We start from the raw sequence: 19783 nt of genomic DNA on the forward strand, positions 1-19783 counted from the left end.
AACAACCTGACTGGCAGGTCCAGACAAACGCATCGCCCATGCCCCATCTCTGCCAACTGTATTGCCTCACAGTTGGTAAAGAATGGGGTCTATGAAGCGAAAGATCGCAAATCAGCTTACCTTGTTAACAATGAGGTGGCTGAGCTCTGGAGCCTACACCTCCTGGTGAAACAATCTGTGGAGATTTTACCCCAGAAGAGTTTGCCAGCGCCCTCCAGCTGCTAAAGTCTGGGAAAGCTCCAGGCCCTGATTCAATTTGCCCGGAGCTGATTATCCATGCCGGAGCTGCCTTAAAGTCCTGGCTAAACAAATTCCTGTCTTCCTGTTTACACACACTCAAGCTTCCGAAAATCTGGAAAAAAGCACTTGTGGTTGCCATCCCAAAGCCGATGAAGCCGATAGAGGATCCAAAGAGTTATCGACCAATCTCCCTTTTGTGTATCCCTTCCAAGATCTTGGAGAGACTGATCTACGCCCGTGTCGAACCTATTATAGACCCACTGCTCCCTCAAGAGCAAGCTGGATTTCGACACGGAAGATCGACCGCAGACCAAGTTACTCTCTTGACTCAAGAAATCGAGGACAGCTTTTCGGCTAAGAAAAAAGCAGGTGCTGTGTTTGTCGACCTCACAGCCGCCTACGATACGGTTTGGCATCGCGGCCTCATCTGCAAGCTCTTGCGCCTACTGCCGGACAGGCACATGGTTGCTCTAATCATGGAACTTGTCCGAAACCGCAGTTTCACCCTCACCACCGGTGATGGCGCAAAAAGCAGATTGCGACGCTTGCGAAATGGTGTCCCACAAGGATCAGTCCTGGGTCCCCTCCTTTTCAACATCTACACGCACGACCTGCCAGAAACAATTGCCAAAAAGTTTGCTTACGCTGATGATTTGGCAATTATGCATAGAGCAGAAAACTGGCAGGAGTTGGAGGGGTCCCTAACCCAGGATATGGCAACCATATCCACTTATCTTCAGAAATGGAAGCTGAAGCTCAGTGTAACCAAAACGGTGACGGCTGCCTTCCACCTTTACAACAAGGAGGCACAACGTGAGGTCAACATCACTGTTGATGGACGCCCTCTCCCTTTCACTGCCGAACCAACATACCTTGGCATAAATCTGGACAGGGCACTCACGTTTCGTCGACACCTGGAGTCACTTCGCAAAAAACTAACAACACGCGTTGGGCTTTTGAGACGACTGGCAGGATCTAGCTGGGGTGCTGGATGCATAACACTTCGCACAGCCACCCTGGCTTTGGTCCATTCTTCCGCCGAGTACTGCACACCAGCTTGGTGTCGTAGTGCTCACACTCGTCTTATAGACAAGCCGATTAAGGACGCTCTGCGCTTAGTGACTGGATGCCTGCGCCCCACACCAACAGACAATCTGTTTGTCCTAGCAGGTATCCACCCATCTGAGCTTCGCCTCAAGAGAGCCACACTGTCTCTAGCACGCCGAGCACTGGAGCCTGGGCATCTTCTTCATGACCGGCTCCTGTCTCCTCCACTTAGAGGACATCGGCAGCTTAAGTCGAGGCACCCATTTGTCCCTGCTGCTTTAGACTTACTGGATGACTTCAACCAGTCAAGCACCAATGTGGCAAGCTGGGCGGATTACAAATGGAGCATGGAGTGGCAAGAAAATTCCTCCAGACTCCATGGTTTTATTCCAGAGGCCAGTACATCACCACCGGGAATGCATTTTCCCAGGTGTGCTTGGACTAAACTCAATCGCCTTCGAACTGGCGTTGGCCTCTTCCGCTCAACCATGCACAAATGGGGCATGGCTCCATCTTCGGCATGTGAGTGTGGTGCAGAAGAGCAAACTGCAGACCACGTCATAACATCTTGTCCAACATACCGCCATCCTTGTGGGAACCGTGGTCTGACAACAATGGATGAAAACCTGGTCAGCTGGCTAACAAACATCTGCCCTACAATATGAGGTTTTTTGCTCACTCTCTCAAGAAACCATCTACTCCAAACGAAGAAGAAGAAGGAGAAATAGATATACAGTCGACTCCGCTTAATTCGGACACTTTGGTTCCGCTCACTTTTGGCCGAATTAAGCGGAGAAACGGCTTTGTCCGAATTAAGCGGAAAATCAATTGTTCGTTTCATGGTCATGCATAAAGGCAAAAAACGCATTTAAAATACTGTAGTGTTGCGTAATAAATGAATTGCAGCTGCGCTATACTGCAGTAACTGGCACTGATCGCATAAAACGTCTTCGTTTACTTTAGTGAGCAATTTCACTTTTTGTGCTAAACTTTTCTGTACAATTTTGTCCTACAAGATGGACGCAATTGTACCGAAGTAAAAGCGACTATGAAGCTGGCACGGCGTTATATGAGTTCATTGTCGATTGTTACTGCATGCATCGTCATTGTTTCACCATAATCACTCATAATGCAATTGAATCTTGTCTTAAAACGAACGAAGTACTGTTTATTGTGTCATAACCTAACGATGGAATTGCGAACCTGTGTCCGAATTAAGCGGAGAATTGTCCGAATTAACAGGAGATTTTTACGTTCAATTTTTACTTTTGTTCCGTTCCCGAGCATTTTGGCCGAATAAAGCGGTTGTCCGGGTTATCCGGTGTCCGAATTAAGCGGATTCGACTGTACGTTCGTCGTTGCATGACATGCTTTTGTGAAGATGGTCCTGAAGCCGTGTCTTTTGCTTGTTGAATGCGTTCGTCAAAACTATGCTCGTAGAGTTCTTTACGACCATCAGTCATGGAAAACCTCATGTCTTCCGGAAAGCTTTGTAGAAATGCATGTTTCTTTACCGCATCCGATGCTTTAATGCTGTCGCAGAAGGATCCGAACTCTTTCTATTGCCACGCTGGTAATGAGGCAGAGAATAAAAAAAATCATGCTTCAGTAAAATTTGCTAAAATCTTCTGCGTATCTAAGAGGTCCTGCCCTACTCGCCAGAGTTACGTTCTATTGTTCTCACTCTTAGATTTACAGATTTACAGGCACATATTTCATTTAAAAACAGTTTTGTTCTGGTTTCAATCACACACAGCTCATCTCAGGAGCTCCAATCTAAAATGACCGTGTCGCTACCTGTCGGACACAAGTCGAAAAAATACACAAGTGCTTAATCAAGCACGAAAAGGCGTAATCGGCCGTAAGGGAAAACTCACATAGCAGAAACACGTGCAACACTAGCATCTTATTATTTAGAACTGTGCAAAGTTGAGGAAATCTTTGAAATAAGAACACAAAGCATTAGAATAAACTAACTGCTTGGAGACGATGCAGCAAATGTGAACCAGAATAAAAATTACTGTGCAAAGTGCAACCAAACCAATAGTGAATCAAAAAATGTACTGATTCTATAAAATAATTAACGAAGTAAACTTGCTTTCCATCTGCAACGTTGGTTAGTTAGACGGTGTGGTTTCAAACTACGTTTTCATGGACTTCGTTATTACCTGTGGCAAATAAAATGAAAAGTAACTATTGAAAATTTTCTAATTAGAAACCACCAAACGTAGCGAATGCTGTTAAAAGTTTTACTAGAAAAACTAGGCTACATACTGTACTGCAAAAGACTTTAATAAAGGAAACACGTAGGCTTACTTATTGAATTGACATTCATTTCATTGCACGTCATTGAATGTCTCCCGATTTCACTTTTGCGGATATCGGTTGCTGATTTGAGTTTGGGCATAGCATATTCCAGCTGTAGTTGAAACTGTCTCCGGTCAAACTTCTTTCTATCTTGACAATGTATGGCGTAGTTGAGCTAAATAAATCGACACAGGGTGGCGTAAGTAAGCCAATATTTTTGGAGATAATGCTGAATAAAACCTACAGTTGCCCAGAAGACGCGAGTTCGCCTGACACAAGCGACATTTACTTATATCAAGAAAATATTTAATTAAATTAACTTACACGAATTGCTTCCCTAAGAACAAGGCAGTTGCCACTTGTTGCAATGTCATTTTTAGCTGCTTGCTTTTTAATGTATGGCTTCACACCGGGTAGAATAATGAATATTAATCTTATTTTTGAATGGATCATTTGCTGAAAGGCCTTAAATACAGTAGAATAAAACAAACGTAAATGACACAAACATATACAGAATAACAAAAAGGCATAACTATTGTAATGGCATAAGGCATAAATATATTGTACAGTAAGTTAAAATAGTTATCGTGACGAGAAATAACTGCAAGACTTAATAACGAGCGAACAAATTTTAATTTAAATTTAAACAAATTTAACAAATTTTCTTAAGGATAAGATTTAGGAAAGTTTCCAAACAATACGGGAATACCTTTTGGAAATTGTAAGTATTCCAATCGTCTTTAACGTATTGGGAGTTTAGAATGATCACGATTCTGTGGCAAAGTGCCATGTTTTCTTCAAGTCTCATGGCGCGCACTAAAAATGAATTTTTAATTATTTAAAGTTTAAGAATATTATTTCTATTAACAGTTATTACTTGACCTACTTCCTTGATCGCCATCTTTGTGATCATCGTAAACCCTGAACCCGAGACCAACCAGTTCTTTTCGTGTCAAATTGACAAAATGTTTGATTTCTTCACCAGCAAACATGTCAATGTCAATTGAGTAATGATAATCGATGTAAGCTCCGTACTTCTTGTCGTCTGCATTTGAGTTTAAAGTGAAATTGTTATAAAACTAGTAAAAAAATGTAAACAAAGAAAAAAATTACTCTGGGTAGACTTTACCAGTGGATTTCCTGTCAAGCTAAACCAAAGGAAGTTATACACTTGTACGTAAAAACGTTATATGTTCATTAAAGGCTGGCTCGCTCGTATATCCTGCAAGCCACAGATATGTGTCACCCATATAAAACTGGCGTAAAAATCATTTGAATTTAACGTTTACTTCGTGCAAGCACAGCTTCTTGAACAAAATGTACTCATGCATGTTCCACAAGTGCAACAGCAGCTCTTTTACAGTACAAGGCGTCAGATACATTTTATACCTTCGTGTTACAGCCATTTCAATCAGCTAGCGTAGGATATGACGTGACTATTGAATTTAATTGTGCGGTGGAGAAAAACAATAACTCGTTTTGCAAGTTTTCCTAATTCGCTGTGTTTTGTTGATAAAAGCCGAACCTATACGGTTATATAGCACATATCGTTCCGTTTATTTCAAGATAAAATCATAATTTAGCATTGCACAGGCAATTCAAAGCAACAAAGTACATAAAGCATAAATATCAGAACCCTTGCCATCATGCAACTTACTTTCATCACCATAGGCCTTGAAATATCTTTTCCAGAAAACTGTTAACACCAGTCGGTTCAGAATAACTACCAAAATGAGAAGACAACAGAATCCAAAAATCCCTAAAACGCTCCCAACAATTATAGCCGTGTTTGTCTCCACATCCATGCGCAGGTAAATCGTAGCTGAGTCATCAGTCGAAGGTTCAAGATTGGTAGTAGCAGTGAAGACATACGGGCCAAAGGCATTCGAGGTTATTTGGCTACAAAATTACAGTCGTTTCAAAAAGTCGAGGTTCGCTTTTGGTATCACTTTGCATAACAAACAGCACATTTTCTCATTGCAAGTACTTAAAATGTTTTAACGTAAAAGTGAATTTTTAGCAATTTGGAAGTTTGGAAACGACACGGTTACCCCAGGTCCAGGAAAACGTTCACAATTGCTTCTCGAGGTTTCTGTTGTTCTGGTGATGGGGTGTAGAGATAACAAGGACTAGACGGGCTAAAAAAAGTATAACAAAAGAATTAATTGAGTAGCGGTCATTGAAAAAACAGATGTCAATTCCTTTATTTTAAGTGCTTATGCACGGATGTATATGATGAAACGGTACGTAAAGACAAACAACGTTTGAAAGAATGTGTACGGAGTATAAGCAAGGTATAAGTTATAACACAACTTACGGTTCAAGGATGCATATTTCCTTTGATTGATTGTTCCGTTGGACTTCATTTAGCAGCAAACATTCAAAGACAACCATTCCTTCCATGCTAGAATTCTTTGTAAATGTGCGTCGGCAAAAATAAAACTTAGTTGAAATCATTGCTCATACGTAATGTTATGATTTGTCGAAATATTTGATTTACTTTTCTGACAAAACCAACAGCTATCCTAAAACTCCTTACCTTTTGCCAGTAAACTTTATAATCGAGTCTTGTAAAATGTCCAGTGCCTAAGCGAACTTTGCAATGCATTGCTATGTTATCACCAACAGAAGCATAAAGTTCGCTTTGGGTGCACGTAATGCTGTGCTGATTGGTGGAAGGTGGGTCTGAAAATAGGCAAAGAATTGTGAAACCTCTTTAACGATCTTCTCTGTTTAAAAAAATGATCCTATAAAAAGAAATTGGATACTTTTTATTAAATGCGTAAAAAGATTTCTTATAACTATACGTAAAGATCAGACAAATCAAAAAGAAAAGAAAAACTCACTTTGTACACAGACGGATTCTATTGTAACGAATCTTGTCATTCCATTGTAGGTCACCGCACTAGTATAAATTCCTGCAGTATCGAAATTCGCGCTCGGTATCACCAGCTATTAAAACAAAGTAATTAGTGTTTTTACTATAAACAAATACAATTAATAGTTAAAGTACTGTAAGGTGCTTCAAGCAATATTAGAAGCAACCAACCAAACGTATAGTGGAAATTTAGGTAATCAATAAGTGCATTTGGGTATAACAAATTGAATAATTTTTGGGCATCAAAAATGTACATTTGTGATGCCTAATCATAATATGGTCAGTCATTAGGGAGTTATATACATAAGAATTTTGTTTTATGTAGTAACCGAGACCAATTAATTTGCACAAAATCAAAGTTATAAACTTAACATACGCATTGGGTGCCAAAGAGACATGTATGCGGCCAGGTAAAATAATTTCACCGTATTTTTACTGCAAAAGATGGTTTTAACAACGATGAAGGCGATCGTTTGATACTTGACAGTTTTGCCTTTTATTTATTTTTCGAACAAGCATCACGAAATCACAAAAAATATTTTACATTCATCTTACTGCATTGTTTCTAATTTGGACATTAGCGGGAAGCTGAGAGCAATTTCGCATCCAAATTCGAGTAACATTGTGAATGTTATCGTCCACTTCTAGGGCTGGGCAAAGCTCTGCAGGAACTGAAACGCCGGTTACACGTCACAAAAAGTAAGATACATACGCACATCGGCTTAACATAATTATCAATATAATACTAGATATCAAAATACTTACTGTATGTCAAACAAATCATAGAAAATTTCATTGCTTACAATTAAATTGTTTGGGACTGTCAATATAAACGATCGGGCTTTGAGTTGGCGAAGTTGCTATGTATTCTTCGCAAGTCTGTTCACTGAATGGTATCCCAACGATGCTGATCTGTTTGCTGTACGATTGCAATTCTCCCTAACCGAACAAAAATAATTAATTTATAGCTTTAAAGCGTTGTCGGTATAACATGTTGCCCTATTCGAAATGTAGGCACGGATTCGAGGAAAAGTTGTTTAAAATAATCAAATTGTTTTGAGCAAAACATAAAACATAAATGTTTTATAGTCCCGCTTCTGTTACGTTCGTATACAGCTTTCTTTTTTGTAACAAATCGTTCAGGAGAAAGGGTTCTCAAAATCTCTAGTTTCCTTCAAAGATTAGGCCAATAAAGTTTAGTGGTGTGGAGAAAATATTTTACAATTTCATTTTTTTGGCGTGTGTACTTAGTTCTGACAACATTATTCATATTTTCTTGGTTAGGCTATATGTTTTTTTCTATTTTTCTCACCAGTTTGTTTCATGTACTGTGCAGGTTAAACTATTTTTATTTGATTTTACGAATAATTTTACTTTAATTGTCGCTGAACCTGAACTGAATTAATTTTATACGGTTTTCCGAAATAAGATAACACGCATCCATCTCCTATATTTGACCTGAAATACGTCACCGGGTCGTGTTGACTTTTCGTAAAACTCCTGAATCACCAGATTTTTATAGATATGCGAGCTGGGGTAAAATCCCTTGCTTCTGGTATACGAGTATGTGTTACGTATGTGTTCTCGCATATAGACCATATCTGATAAGATCGATGTTTTTAAACAACGTTTTTAGCTCGTAAGTCAATTTAAGGTTGTAAATAATACAACCAAGTTTTCAGCCATCAATAGGTCGTGAGTGAGACGGAGATGCGATATATGAGCGAGCTTGTGCGTATCCTGTAACAGTATATTATTAGGTTGTTGTCAATGAACGATATGGAACAGCTTCAAAATTTGAGCAAAAAACTATTAAAAAGCATAACAATTTAAAATAATATTTTGCAGATGCCGATAAGCAAGAGTTATACCAATTGAGAGCAGTAAATCTTGTACATGCGTCCAAAGACGTTCTCGTACAAGGCCGCGACATATTTGTTGAAGCAACAACTTATAGATGCTGCTTCAAAAAATGCCTAATTTTGAAGCGCTTTATTAAACACGACCCTCATAGTTAATCCCATAAAGTAAAAGCTACTTAATAGTTTAAGTACTTATGCTACCTGACATGGCGTGTTTACCGTGTAAAAATAGCTGAAAGTTCCTTATTATCGGACGTGTATATTGGCAAAAACGGGGCTTGTACATTATAAGCGACTTCTTACGTAAAGCATGAGCGCCTGATGAAATTGCACATGTCGCTACAGATTTTATTACTGTAAATTAATCACAATCATTTACCTCGGCCAGTGTAACATTGAGGTGAACTTGGTAATTGTAAGTATAATTTTCTCTAATCTCATTTATAAATGTTCCCAAGTAATTAGTGTGGTCAAAAAACTCTTCCACAGTTACAGTTTTGTTGAAAGATACGTGACCGGTGTCTTTCTTAGAGATGACGCACTACGAAGCAGAAAAATCAGGAATTAAGTTAAAGCTCAGAAAAAGCAAATGTGCATGGAAACTTTATATATTACGAAGTGTTATAAGTTTGTCCATAAAACTTTTGTAGCAATGTTGAGAAAGCACCAATGCAATTATACACACAACGCTTACCTTCAACTCATCAAGTTCTGAGTAGTCGTAATCATAAATGTCGTCGGTAATGTAGCAACTAATACCATAAGGCCATCCAGCATAGCCTGGTACAGTTTCATCGTTTTCGTTGTTGTAACATTCCTGAACTAGATAAAGTGCTCTTTGGCTACTTTCTGGTTTACTTATTTGATTACTTGTTAGAATAATAACGGTATTACCTAACACTTGGCAATGTAAATAAATAATTAATCGATGAGTATATACGTTAAAATGACATAAAAATGAACACGGATTAATTGTTTGATAATTATCGTTGATCACTAAGTAATGTTTATTTAACTTAACGTCTTAACGTCATTTTATCACACGAAAAACATACATACTTACATACTGTACTTACCGACACTGCTTGCAAAAGTAATACCGGCCAACGTCACCAAGAAAGTCACAAAGACCATGTCAAAGAACTTTATGAAGCTATTGACAATCACTTAAAATATTTCACAAACCTGTTAAACACAAAGTTGAATGCAACCCCATTTTATTTCGGCCAATTCTATTTATACTTAATGTTAAGTTAATCACGACATTTGCCGATTTTCGAAATTTAGTTTACGAAAGTTACCAAACTTGTCAATGCTACTAAGTGGACACTATTATCAACTCATCAGTCACTTTTGAAACGGTCTGGGTATAAGTGTATAGTTGAGCACCCTTTTATAGAGCGCGAATAAAGGAAAATTCCAGTATTTTCACATATTGAGAAACTGCCGAAACTGTAACGTTAGCCACCAGTTTCTTGCAGCCTTTTATGTTAACGTTTATTTCCCCATTTTTTTTGGAAAACCCCAATTTTGGGTTTTTACGATTGCGACCATGACGCTTTTAAACCCTTCATGACCCATTTTAATTTTCCACCAAAGTAGAACTACAAGAATAACCTCAAATTTGTTCATGCCAATATGAGCTCAAGTTCTTTAATTTCCAATAACGGGAGTAAAAGAAACTTGATAAAACTGTGAAAAATACTTACTTTCAGATTAGTGGGTATTAAGAAGACTTAGTTCTTTACAAACGAACCGACTTACATGAGGTAAACTAAAACCTTCCGCTTTTCAAAGTAATTTCACATGGGAAACGCAAACAGATATACACAAGCAATATACAGATCTAAACCGACTCACCATGGCTATATGGTCACTGGGCATTAGTATTTCTTTGTATGTTATGGGTAAGAACATTGGCACCGGCCTATTCTTTCACCGCGTAATGAAGGAGAAGTGCTTAGTTTGTATAGGCGGTTGTACCTGCGCAAAGCGGTTATTCACGATTTGAAAACTTCCGATTTACACTATAACAGTCTGAACGTTTTCGTTTCCAGCCTTCCACTTTTAAACTTGCATTGCGTGATATCTGATGGAAATTGCAAGCATAGAAAACAACAAAACCTAAGTTTCAAGTACCTAACACTTAAAATGGAATATTTGCTAAGCAACACAATACAATGGTGTCTTTACAACTGCTCTACAAACTTTTAAATGCAATCCTATTTTCACCCCCAAACCGTAATTTTGCAATCGAATCCCTCAAGTCGAACTGCAGCTGTCACGAAAGGAATAATTTGGTAACTGCCTTTTATACAGATCCTGCCCGGAGTTTATTAAAACAAACCTTTAAAGCTGCGTCAAGCCCCTCAGAAGAACGCGTTTGTAACAAAACAAGGTTCATATAATTAGTCAAGTGAAACGAAGTCAAATACTTGAGCTATCGACTTAACCTAGCCTACATCTTAGTCTTACCATATCTTTCCTATTGTCTTCTTTCCTTTAGGTAATATGCGCTTCGTGCCATTTTTCACCTATATTAGCCTCTGCAAACATGTACCAAAGTTTTGTATATTCCGGTAATATGCCGCTTGTTCCCTCTGCATTTGCAATTATTGATTTTTGCTGTAATGCTTTAAGCAAATCCATCAATTTTACAACGTAGCTACGTTAATATACTGAGCATAAATATGTACTTATAAAAATGATTAAAATTAGTGTATTTTTAACTCAATGAATAAGAAGAAATTTAAATATGTCTTACCTGCAGTATTCTTGCTAGTAACTTGGTACAAGATAAACATCCCGAATTAATTACCTAGCAAAACGAAAGAAGTGTTTTGCTCATTTAAACTTTAAGCTGATGACTTTTCCTAATTCCCTATGACCATAAACCATGTTTTGCGCCTTAAATAAGGACAATTACATTATGGTTAAAGTTTTTTTGGGTTTCTAAACTGATAATGCCAAGCGATGAACTGCATCGTTTTCAGTCAATAGCATGTTGTCAATGGAGCTAACTGCAGAGTATAGTTGTTGTAGAGCTCAGAATTAGGGTTCATCGCAAAACAATTTATGTATTTATAACCAGGATTATTTAGTTACCCTGTCCCTACCATAAACATGTTATTGTACAAATCTCACCATTTAACTTTTGGTTGTATTCATTCTGCATGTTCTTTAAAAAAAAGAAAAGATGTGGCAAAGTAGTTATGTTAACCAACCGTTACTAAAATATTATCAAAAGGTTGCGATTTATGATTAAACAAAATTTAAAGAATGATTGCCGTACGATCATCTGAGTCTTACAACTTCCTTCATGATTAATAGCTAATGCTTAATATATTGCAACAGTAGTATCTGAGTAATGAATAAGACATTATGTTCAACATATTATACCTTTTAACTGGCACGCGACACGACTGAACTTCAATGAATGACACACGCTAAATAGCATATCAGAATAAGTGTGAATCAAAATCGAAAGAGACTGAATATCACTAAACTAACTAATTTGTTCTAAATAAGTTATTGCGTGATTACATTAATGTTTTTCTCTAAATTGATTCTAGAATATTCTGTGGTAGTAGCGTAACTAAAACTCAGTTAATGATTGGCTAAAAATCACATTATAAATAGCATAGCAGGAAAAAATTGATTCCTGGACATAGCAGTGCTCTTTTGCTCCACCGGATGCAGTCTTTCTGAATTCAACGTAGTTATCTGTTGTCGATGGTATAGCGCACATCACTAGATATATAGAAATAAGAACCACAGCAATGCTTATAGTAACAGCTTGAATTGTACAAAGAGTGAATTTTTTTGGACTCAACCAAAACATGAATACAGTAGAATGAACATCTGTTAGATCTCCGGCTGTAGAAAATATTGGAAACATTTTCAAACCCTACATGCAAAAGGCTGTGACCCAACTAGACCTCAGTGCTGATTTAACAACACTTTGTAACGGGATTATTTATACGTCTATAGGTTTGGTCAATCTAGTAGCATGTTGTTAGACGGTGCGTTTTGGAATAAGATGCAAGCCTATATTATTTTTCGTGCATAATAAATGACATACGTCAATGATCTATATCCGAGAATGTGTTGCTGTTATGCAATTTTTGCACAAATATCCTGTGTAGCCTGTAACGCGTGTAACATTATCCGTCAAGCATTTGCTACGACATTGTTGGTTGTGCTTTATTGTTGTCACGATACACGGAGTCTGTATCAAACATGATTCTCCCCAAAGACATTCCTCTGCCCACATTCTGTCGTCGTCCGTTCGTCTATGGGGAAAACGGATCTATCTAAACAAGAAGGCTGTTATATTTTAGGTTAGGCACCTGTTTTACTTATACCACAACATCACTTTCCTAATATAGACAAGGATAAAGCGCAGCCTTAACTGAACTGGCAATCAGGTTTACCAGAAGGATCTGTGCACATTACCTACCCGTTCCAGCCTCAACCATAGTCGAATCTGTCTCAACAGTTGTCAAGCCGGCATCATGGCGGCAATTTTTGGATATGGTTGATGACACGCCAAATTTCTGTTGATTATTTCTGGTCCGATGATTGGCTTTTGCGTTCGTGGGTCGGAGTTGTTTTTGAGAAGAAAGTTTAGGCATGGCGTCTTCCAACATCAATCGGAACATCTTCGCTTCGAACTTCTTCCTTTTCGACCATACGATAATGTAATTTAGCTGAAAGTAAAAGCCTTTTTATAAAATACATGGTAACAGTTTCACATGAAACCACTCAATTTTCGCACGCAAACTCCAACCAGTTCCAACAGTACAAAACTCTATACTCACTGCTACGGAGCTGTTAGTTAGCAGACAAACACAAATGGTCGTTACAGTTTAGATTAATGCTGAAGTTGAAACTTCTTACTCGGGCAGTTTCTTTTATTAGGCGACAGGTGTCGTCAGATTTAGAATGCTGGTTGACGTATTCTCTAACGCCCTCAGAAAAGATGAGTATGATGCGAGTTCGTGACTCAATCACGCTTTGAAGAGCCTGAAGTCATTTGGAACATTACACACATTGTAAATTTAATAAACCAACTTTTTCGGAATTTTTGTCATACGAGCATTGACAAGGTACCTGCTGTAAATTTCTTCGGTTCCAGTCATCCTTAATATACGTGGATGTTAAGATTATGATCACCCTATGACTTGCATCAATGCATCGTTGAAATGATTCAAGTCGAACTGGAAAACGTATGTGACAGCTGTGTCCTCGTTTTTAGTGTTTGACTTAAAGCAAATATGACAAACCTTCCGCTAGTCCGTCCTTATGATCGTCGTATATTTTGTAACCTAGTTCCGTTAACACATGGCCCGTAGTTTGAACGTATTTTCCAACGTCTTCTTTTGCAAACTTGTCTAACTCGTTTGAGTAATAATATGAGAGAACTGCACCATACAGTTTATCATCTAAAAAAGTCGATTCAAGATTTACGAGTAAGAGAAGTCGATACTGACCTACAGGTACGATTAAGCCGCAAAAGCAATACCTTCCACACGAAATATAATCAACGAGGCCAATGAATGAATCTCATATACTACATACCTTGAGCGCAAGCCGCAAAATATCTTTTGTAGTAAACTCTAATTTCAAGACTCTTCCAAACGCAAAAGGACAGAAGGAGCGTGAGAAAAGCTAAGATGCCTATGACAACGACAGTAATATGGGCTGTAGAAAGTAGACCAGCAATCTTGTTCCTTCTCAAAGAGAAGGAAGCTATGAAATCAGAGACAGTTTCGGTATTTGACGTTGCCTTCAACTCATAAACGCCGTAATCTGATGCGCTAACATTTCTGAAAGACAAGAAAAGCATTTAACATTCTTGTAGGTGTTTTATTGTCGGTTCAATATGCAGTGTAAGCTGTGCGTTGCTGCGGTAAAGCGAATTACTTATATATTTTGGGAGTGTGTAAAACCGATAACAAAGAATTTCATAACAATATGATATTCCGTCATAGTTGCGCAGTCACACTTGTAGCATGTACGATCATTTATCAATCGTTTCTATAATAATATCGTTTGTATAATAAGCTCCATAAAAGAACTCGGAGCGTTTTAGTGCTGTGTATTGACCAAGAGGCCGCGGGTAGAGCGTGGGTTCTATTATGGGGGGTTTTGTTATGAGAGTCAAACTTGGAATCCGAATCGTTCAATAACTTATAACCACTCAATTACGGTTTTTCAATGTGTTGTGGTCATTTATCCCGTAACCTTTGTAAGTTTATATGGGAAAGTAAACGTAAATTGTAAGTTGTGAGTTCACAGAGTTATCAACACCAAAATAAGCACTCATTTATCCCCTAAAGTATATGTAAATGTGCGAGAGGTCCGATTTGCTTGAAAAAATGTTCCACGCGTCATTCTAGAATCTAAATTCCGAAAAAAGCTTGTAATTGCTTTTCGTAGGACGATTTTAACGGGATAACGTTCCAAACATTGAATAAAATGGCAATTATTTCAAAAGGAAATAACCTTTGGTAATGACCAATAATAATTCTTTGGTTGCCGTTGGACGAAAACGCAGCATTATACCGAATGGTTTAAACAAACCGAGACGGATTCAAAATATTATTGTATACTCAGTTATCAGTAAAATTGGTCTTACTTGCTGCATTTTATTTTAAAAAACAAAAACTTATTTCAGCAACGTATAATGAGCTCACTTGAAGAAGATGATTATATTTCGAATATCATTTCGAATTTCTTTTTCTTTTTCCGTCGCTACGTGCAAAAAGCACGTGCTGAAAATTGAAGACATAAAATATTAATGTCTAAATTGATAATTTTCTTTGGAGGCCTGAGAAGCTATATAGATTATACCGACTCGGAATTTTGTGAAAATTGTTCAAATGTGCAAATAATTCCGTTTCGATTGGGGGACGAAAGCTCGTTTGGTTTGGAACACAAGCGCCATTCTTTCTTACCAACACCTTCAGCCTGTAAAGCAGAGAAAATATTATGCGAACAATAGTTTAAATATGCATAATTGCAAATTTTGACTTAAAATATTTTTATTCCACTAAAAAATCAAAGCTGTCGGAAAACCACCAAAGATCGTTATTTCTATTCACCTTTGACCAGTCAACGTTAAAGTCGCTTGCCGAAGCCTTACCAATACCAAGTCGTAAAGCACATTTTACAGTCAGGACTTGGTTGTCGGTGACGTCATATACGTTTTTTTCACACGTCACCTTATGTTGTGACGTCGACGGCCTCGCTATACAAAGTGGAATACTTTGAAATTTGGGTTAATTTGATCGTTTAAAAATAATGTTTCTGTCAAAAAGCCGATTTATAATTAAAGCATTGTATGTAAGTAAGTAAATATAGTTGAATGAGTAAGTTGTAAACGTGAATTGTGGTTATTTACTAATCCCATAAATTGCTAAAACGATACTTAGAAATATCTTATGGTTGTAATTAATTTTCAATTTTTGGACAAAAGAAAACCGGTATAAATTACTATTAGAGAAAAAATGTAGATAGAAGTCATACTTACGCACTACGCAGACACGATTGTACAAAATATAGTCCGTCATACCGCGATATCTGACGGAGCAAGTATATATCCCTGCATGTTCGTAGCCGACGCTTTCTATGTTGAGCTGAAACATGATTCATAGTTAATTGCTTCGAAGATTACTTTTGAGTAAACACACAATGACAGAAATAACTTTGCAGTTATTGCATCAAAAGTGTGCATCAAAGTATGCATCAAAAGTAATTTGTGAGCAGTTTGTAAAATCATGGAAGTGAAGATAGTTACTATGCAGTTCCTTGGCTTCTAATTTGGTTGCTTATTTAATATAGGTTAATATCATACTTTTAGAATAATTAGATAAATAGATAATTATGTAGATAACTACTACAACCACAAAACAGGTAATCAAATTCCTGGTTTACGTAAATAACTAAATTAGTTACCAGAGAACCAGTCACTATATCTTCACGCAGGTTTAATGAATTTTGATACAAATGCCGAGTATAACACTTTATTTAATTATTTATTAAAGTAAGTAGTAGGCGACGTTGTTGCGCGACTGTTGATCAAAATCATGTTGTTTAAACTGTATGGATCGGATGTTGTTTACCAATATGTAAGAAAAAAGAACGTATTCCTAAATTCTATTAAAGCTATAGCTATATTAGTAGTAATAATAATTAAGCAATATATCGTATTCATTATTATTTTACATGAGCTTTCACAACAACGACATCAAAAGTTAACGTTACCGTATTATGTTTCACAGTGACACCTTGACTAGGCAAACTGGAGCAATTCCTTTGCCAAGTTACCGTCGCATTCTGAAGACTGTCAACGGATACAAGTCCTGATGAAAGAAGATCGCTCATTTTCAGCATAATACGAAATATATGTGAACAAACTGGCCTTTAAGACGAAAAGGGAAGTTGGATGACACTATCTTGGTTGCTAGTAGGCTACATATCGTATTCAATTATAATGGCTTTCAGTCAACGTGCCGCTGCGTCACAATACAGTTATAATAGCGAATAAGCCGAACCTTTGCAACTGAACTGCTTTGTTGTTCCAATTTCGGCCGCGGCAAACCTCATATTTGCGTTTCTGGTGATGTACATTTCACAGGTTATTTGTTGAAACGAAATCGGCTTAAGATGGACGTTTTTTGTGTAACATTTGCTTTGGGACGGTATCTACATGAACAGTAATGTAAGTAATTTAGACCACAAACCGCCTGAAAACTTTGTATTGTGTTGAAGAAAAGGTTTAATTCTTTTATAAATTTTAGAAAAAATTTAAAATTGTTCAAATGCATAAAATCAACCAAAAATAAATTGATACTGTGTAAAACAAGCAAAGTGAAAATATTTTAAATAAAACATTACTTACGTGTATTTGAATATCATAGTTGTAATTTTCGCCGCTTTTTATGTCAACTAACAAACTTCCAAATTCGACTAATTGATAATAGTAATCTTCGTACGAAGTCGTTTCGTTCTTTAAAAGTTGCCCATTATCCGAGTTCCATATTTTGAACTAAATTAAATTTTAGTATTATAGTCCAATGTAGCATGAGATGAAAACAACCGGCGTAAAGTTAGTTACCGGCTTCTTGGTTACTTATTCTGTTAATTACTTATGTGCAGTTAAAATGAATTACTTTTCAATCACTTGTTTCCTGTTCTATAACACATAATTGCAAGTGCCAAAATATTGACGTAAATTTTTATACATTTATTTAAATTGTAATGAATTGATAAATAATAAAGTTTAAAAAGTAACGAAATTCTAATAAATTATTAAAAATGCAAGTATACATTTTCAAAATTTTTAAAAGCTCAAAATCTAATTATAGCTATTATATACGGTATATCATAATCGGTGACTAAATACCGTATCGTCCCTTATTTGACAATTAATTTTGTCGTTTACAGAATAAAAGTTTCATGCAGACTAGTGTTATACACTGAGTTAACACGGTTCAGCCGCCATCAACGTAATGAATATACTTGCACGTACGTTTATTTCATAATCGCTTTCGACTTCATCGACGTCATCAATAATGTCAAAAAGCAAATCATAGCAAGATACTTCGTGGGGCCAGCCAATGTAAACAGTTACATTTTCAGCGTCTTGCACGGTGCATGGTAGTCCAGTAACTGTTAAGTATGGCAAAAGTACGTTTATGGTTAACTGTGCTATGTCGCGCATAACTGCTTGTGAAACGGTTCTCTTAATTTTATTATCTGTTCACCATACTCTTCGTATAACTCAAAATCAAGCACAGAATCTATCATCTACTATTAAAGCAACATATATCTAGATCTACAAAAACTCATAAGAAAAAGATGCATATAGACTAGATATCACATAAATTACATCAAACGCAATTTTAACACTAACCTGAGTTACTAAAAGAGAGGAAAAAAACTCCTATGACATACAAGTAGGTTTTGATGAACAAACGCTTCATTTCTCATAGTTCCATTTCTCACGACTGATAATTTTGATGGTAAAATATATAACCTTGCTGGCAATCAAGAGGAAAGACGTGTTAAGAACCTAACTAACCTTAACTTAACCTAACTAAACCTTTTCCCAAAGAAATATGTTTGGAGGCTGAAAGGTATGCACCGTATCAATTAGTATGTATTTAGAATTTAAATGAGGTTAATGTTCTCTTCTTTACAGCACTCTTGCAGCTTGGATAGAAAATTATATGTTGTCGATAAATTTAATTTTCAAGTTAAACGTCAGAGAAAATATTAGATTAGGTTCATTATATGAAGCCTTGTGGCACCTTGGGGAAAAGTCTTTTCCAGAATCTAAAGATAACTTAAAGAGACGTGCAACGAAAATGAACTTGTCAAGTTAACCTGGCGGACTAAGCGCTAGAGTATTAGAAATGGAATTACTGTAGAATATATTGGAATTTACAAAAAAAAACATTTTCTCACGCACTGCGCACTGTATACTTAAATACATGAAGCCTGCAAAAGGACATTTTAAAAGCAGGTCTATCGCTTACTGTACTAGATGATTGCTTTGCACACATAGTAGCCTAAGCAGTACATTTATACACATGATAAAAAATTCATGATACGCGATCCATTCTGCTCGTCAACTTAATCATAGCACCGTTTCTGCTACAATTAGCTTTAGGCAAAAGACCATTAGTGGAAACAATATAGCTACAGTTTACGCTTGTTTTGATAAGTATGAACACAATTTCGTGAACCGAGAAGACTTGAACATTACACCCTGTACAAATTCATACCACACCTTTGCTAAACGCATTTCAGAGCTAGAACCGTGTTCGATTCAAACAAATTTACTGAACTTGATTGTTTTAATCTACAGTTTCTTATCTACACTTTACACTGAACGGTTTCTTTCAAAGAACGCAATGCCTTGTTTTAACCACATACTTAAGACCGAAAAAGATACAATGAAGACTTGTCATTCACATCTCATTCCAAGTGAAAAAGTCACTTCGCTTTGGTCATGCAAGCTATCTATGCATTCAACACCGATGCTTCTTCATCAAGCCTGAGGCTTCAATTAACTCGAAAATTGTTTACACTAACATGGTGGATTGGTGATGTACAGTGCGTCTACCACATTAACTTATGTAGATTAATACAGAATAGCTGCAAAGCGATCTCAAGCGGAGACAAAACAATTCCACCTAAAGTGGAACTTACAAACATAACAGGCCATATGCTCTGCGTCATTTTAAGGCGTGTAGGTGTCTTGATGCTGCCAAATGGTTTTCATTAAAATGATGATTGACTACTAATTCCTTTGATCGTTGTTGCCTTTGAACAAAATCCTTGGCTTTTTTTCATTTTTGCACAATATGGTTCCCATGAGGCCACATTTAAGTAACGTCGTGGTCCTGTGTTGCATTTTTCAAATAATTTTACTTTCTTC

The 19783-nt window shown here is 36.9% G+C and overlaps 2 protein-coding genes across 4 annotated transcripts; both read right to left on the bottom strand.

The window, feature by feature from the left end:
* Window positions 1-1447: 1447 nt before the first annotated feature.
* On the bottom strand, window positions 1448-11215 carry LOC143470539 (uncharacterized). Of its 2 annotated transcripts, none has more exons than XM_076968746.1 (16): window positions 11099-11215; window positions 9411-9519; window positions 9029-9156; window positions 8714-8875; window positions 7276-7411; window positions 7028-7143; window positions 6441-6546; window positions 6134-6279; window positions 5912-6006; window positions 5646-5732; window positions 5252-5493; window positions 4481-4639; window positions 4304-4410; window positions 3919-4059; window positions 3604-3769; window positions 1448-3455 (listed from the first exon to the last, which is right to left on the bottom strand). In XM_076968746.1, the coding sequence occupies exons 2-16, from the start codon at window positions 9466-9468 to the stop codon at window positions 3424-3426; spliced, it is 1881 nt and encodes a 626-aa protein (XP_076824861.1). In that variant the 5' UTR covers window positions 9469-9519; window positions 11099-11215; the 3' UTR covers window positions 1448-3423. The 2 variants fall into 2 exon arrangements, with proteins under 2 accessions (XP_076824861.1, XP_076824871.1); XM_076968756.1 differs by lacking the exon at window positions 11099-11215 and adding an exon at window positions 10810-10901.
* A 478-nt stretch (window positions 11216-11693) lies between these two features.
* LOC143468662 (X-linked interleukin-1 receptor accessory protein-like 2) lies at window positions 11694-19424 on the bottom strand. Of its 2 annotated transcripts, none has more exons than XM_076966006.1 (15): window positions 18254-19424; window positions 17870-18009; window positions 17240-17386; window positions 16893-17043; window positions 16603-16700; window positions 15869-15974; window positions 15441-15586; window positions 15194-15306; window positions 15033-15110; window positions 13915-14162; window positions 13620-13778; window positions 13447-13553; window positions 13234-13359; window positions 12794-13043; window positions 11694-12643 (listed from the first exon to the last, which is right to left on the bottom strand). In XM_076966006.1, the coding sequence occupies exons 1-15, from the start codon at window positions 18321-18323 to the stop codon at window positions 12627-12629; spliced, it is 1956 nt and encodes a 651-aa protein (XP_076822121.1). In that variant the 5' UTR covers window positions 18324-19424; the 3' UTR covers window positions 11694-12626. The 2 variants fall into 2 exon arrangements, with proteins under 2 accessions (XP_076822121.1, XP_076822112.1); XM_076965997.1 differs by having other exon boundaries at window positions 11694-12647; window positions 18254-19423.
* Between the last annotated feature and the right edge of the window lie 359 nt (window positions 19425-19783).

Source organism: Clavelina lepadiformis, chromosome 1, assembly GCF_947623445.1.
Source record: "Clavelina lepadiformis chromosome 1, kaClaLepa1.1, whole genome shotgun sequence".
NCBI classification, from domain to species: domain Eukaryota; kingdom Metazoa; phylum Chordata; class Ascidiacea; order Aplousobranchia; family Clavelinidae; genus Clavelina; species Clavelina lepadiformis.

Bases quoted from the DNA above. Each gene is read 5' to 3' on its own strand.
- LOC143470539 (XM_076968746.1), bottom strand. From the start codon at position 9,468: ATGGTCTTTGTGACTTTCTTGGTGACGTTGGCCGGTATTACTTTTGCA. The intron at 6,007-6,133 runs GTAAGGAGTTTT...ACATTTACAAAG, and splicing joins ATAAAGTTTACTGGCAAAAG to AATTCTAGCATGGAAGGAAT. The intron at 3,770-3,918 runs GTAAGTTAATTT...CGATTTATTTAG, and splicing joins TTCTTAGGGAAGCAATTCGT to CTCAACTACGCCATACATTG.
- LOC143468662 (XM_076965997.1), bottom strand. From the start codon at position 18,323: ATGAAGCGTTTGTTCATCAAAACCTACTTGTATGTCATAGGAGTTTTT. The intron at 15,307-15,440 runs GTGAATAGAAAT...TCTGCTTTACAG, and splicing joins TTAACGTTGACTGGTCAAAG to GCTGAAGGTGTTGGTAAGAA. The intron at 13,554-13,619 runs GTTTGTCATATT...TACGTTTTCCAG, and splicing joins TAAGGACGGACTAGCGGAAG to TTCGACTTGAATCATTTCAA.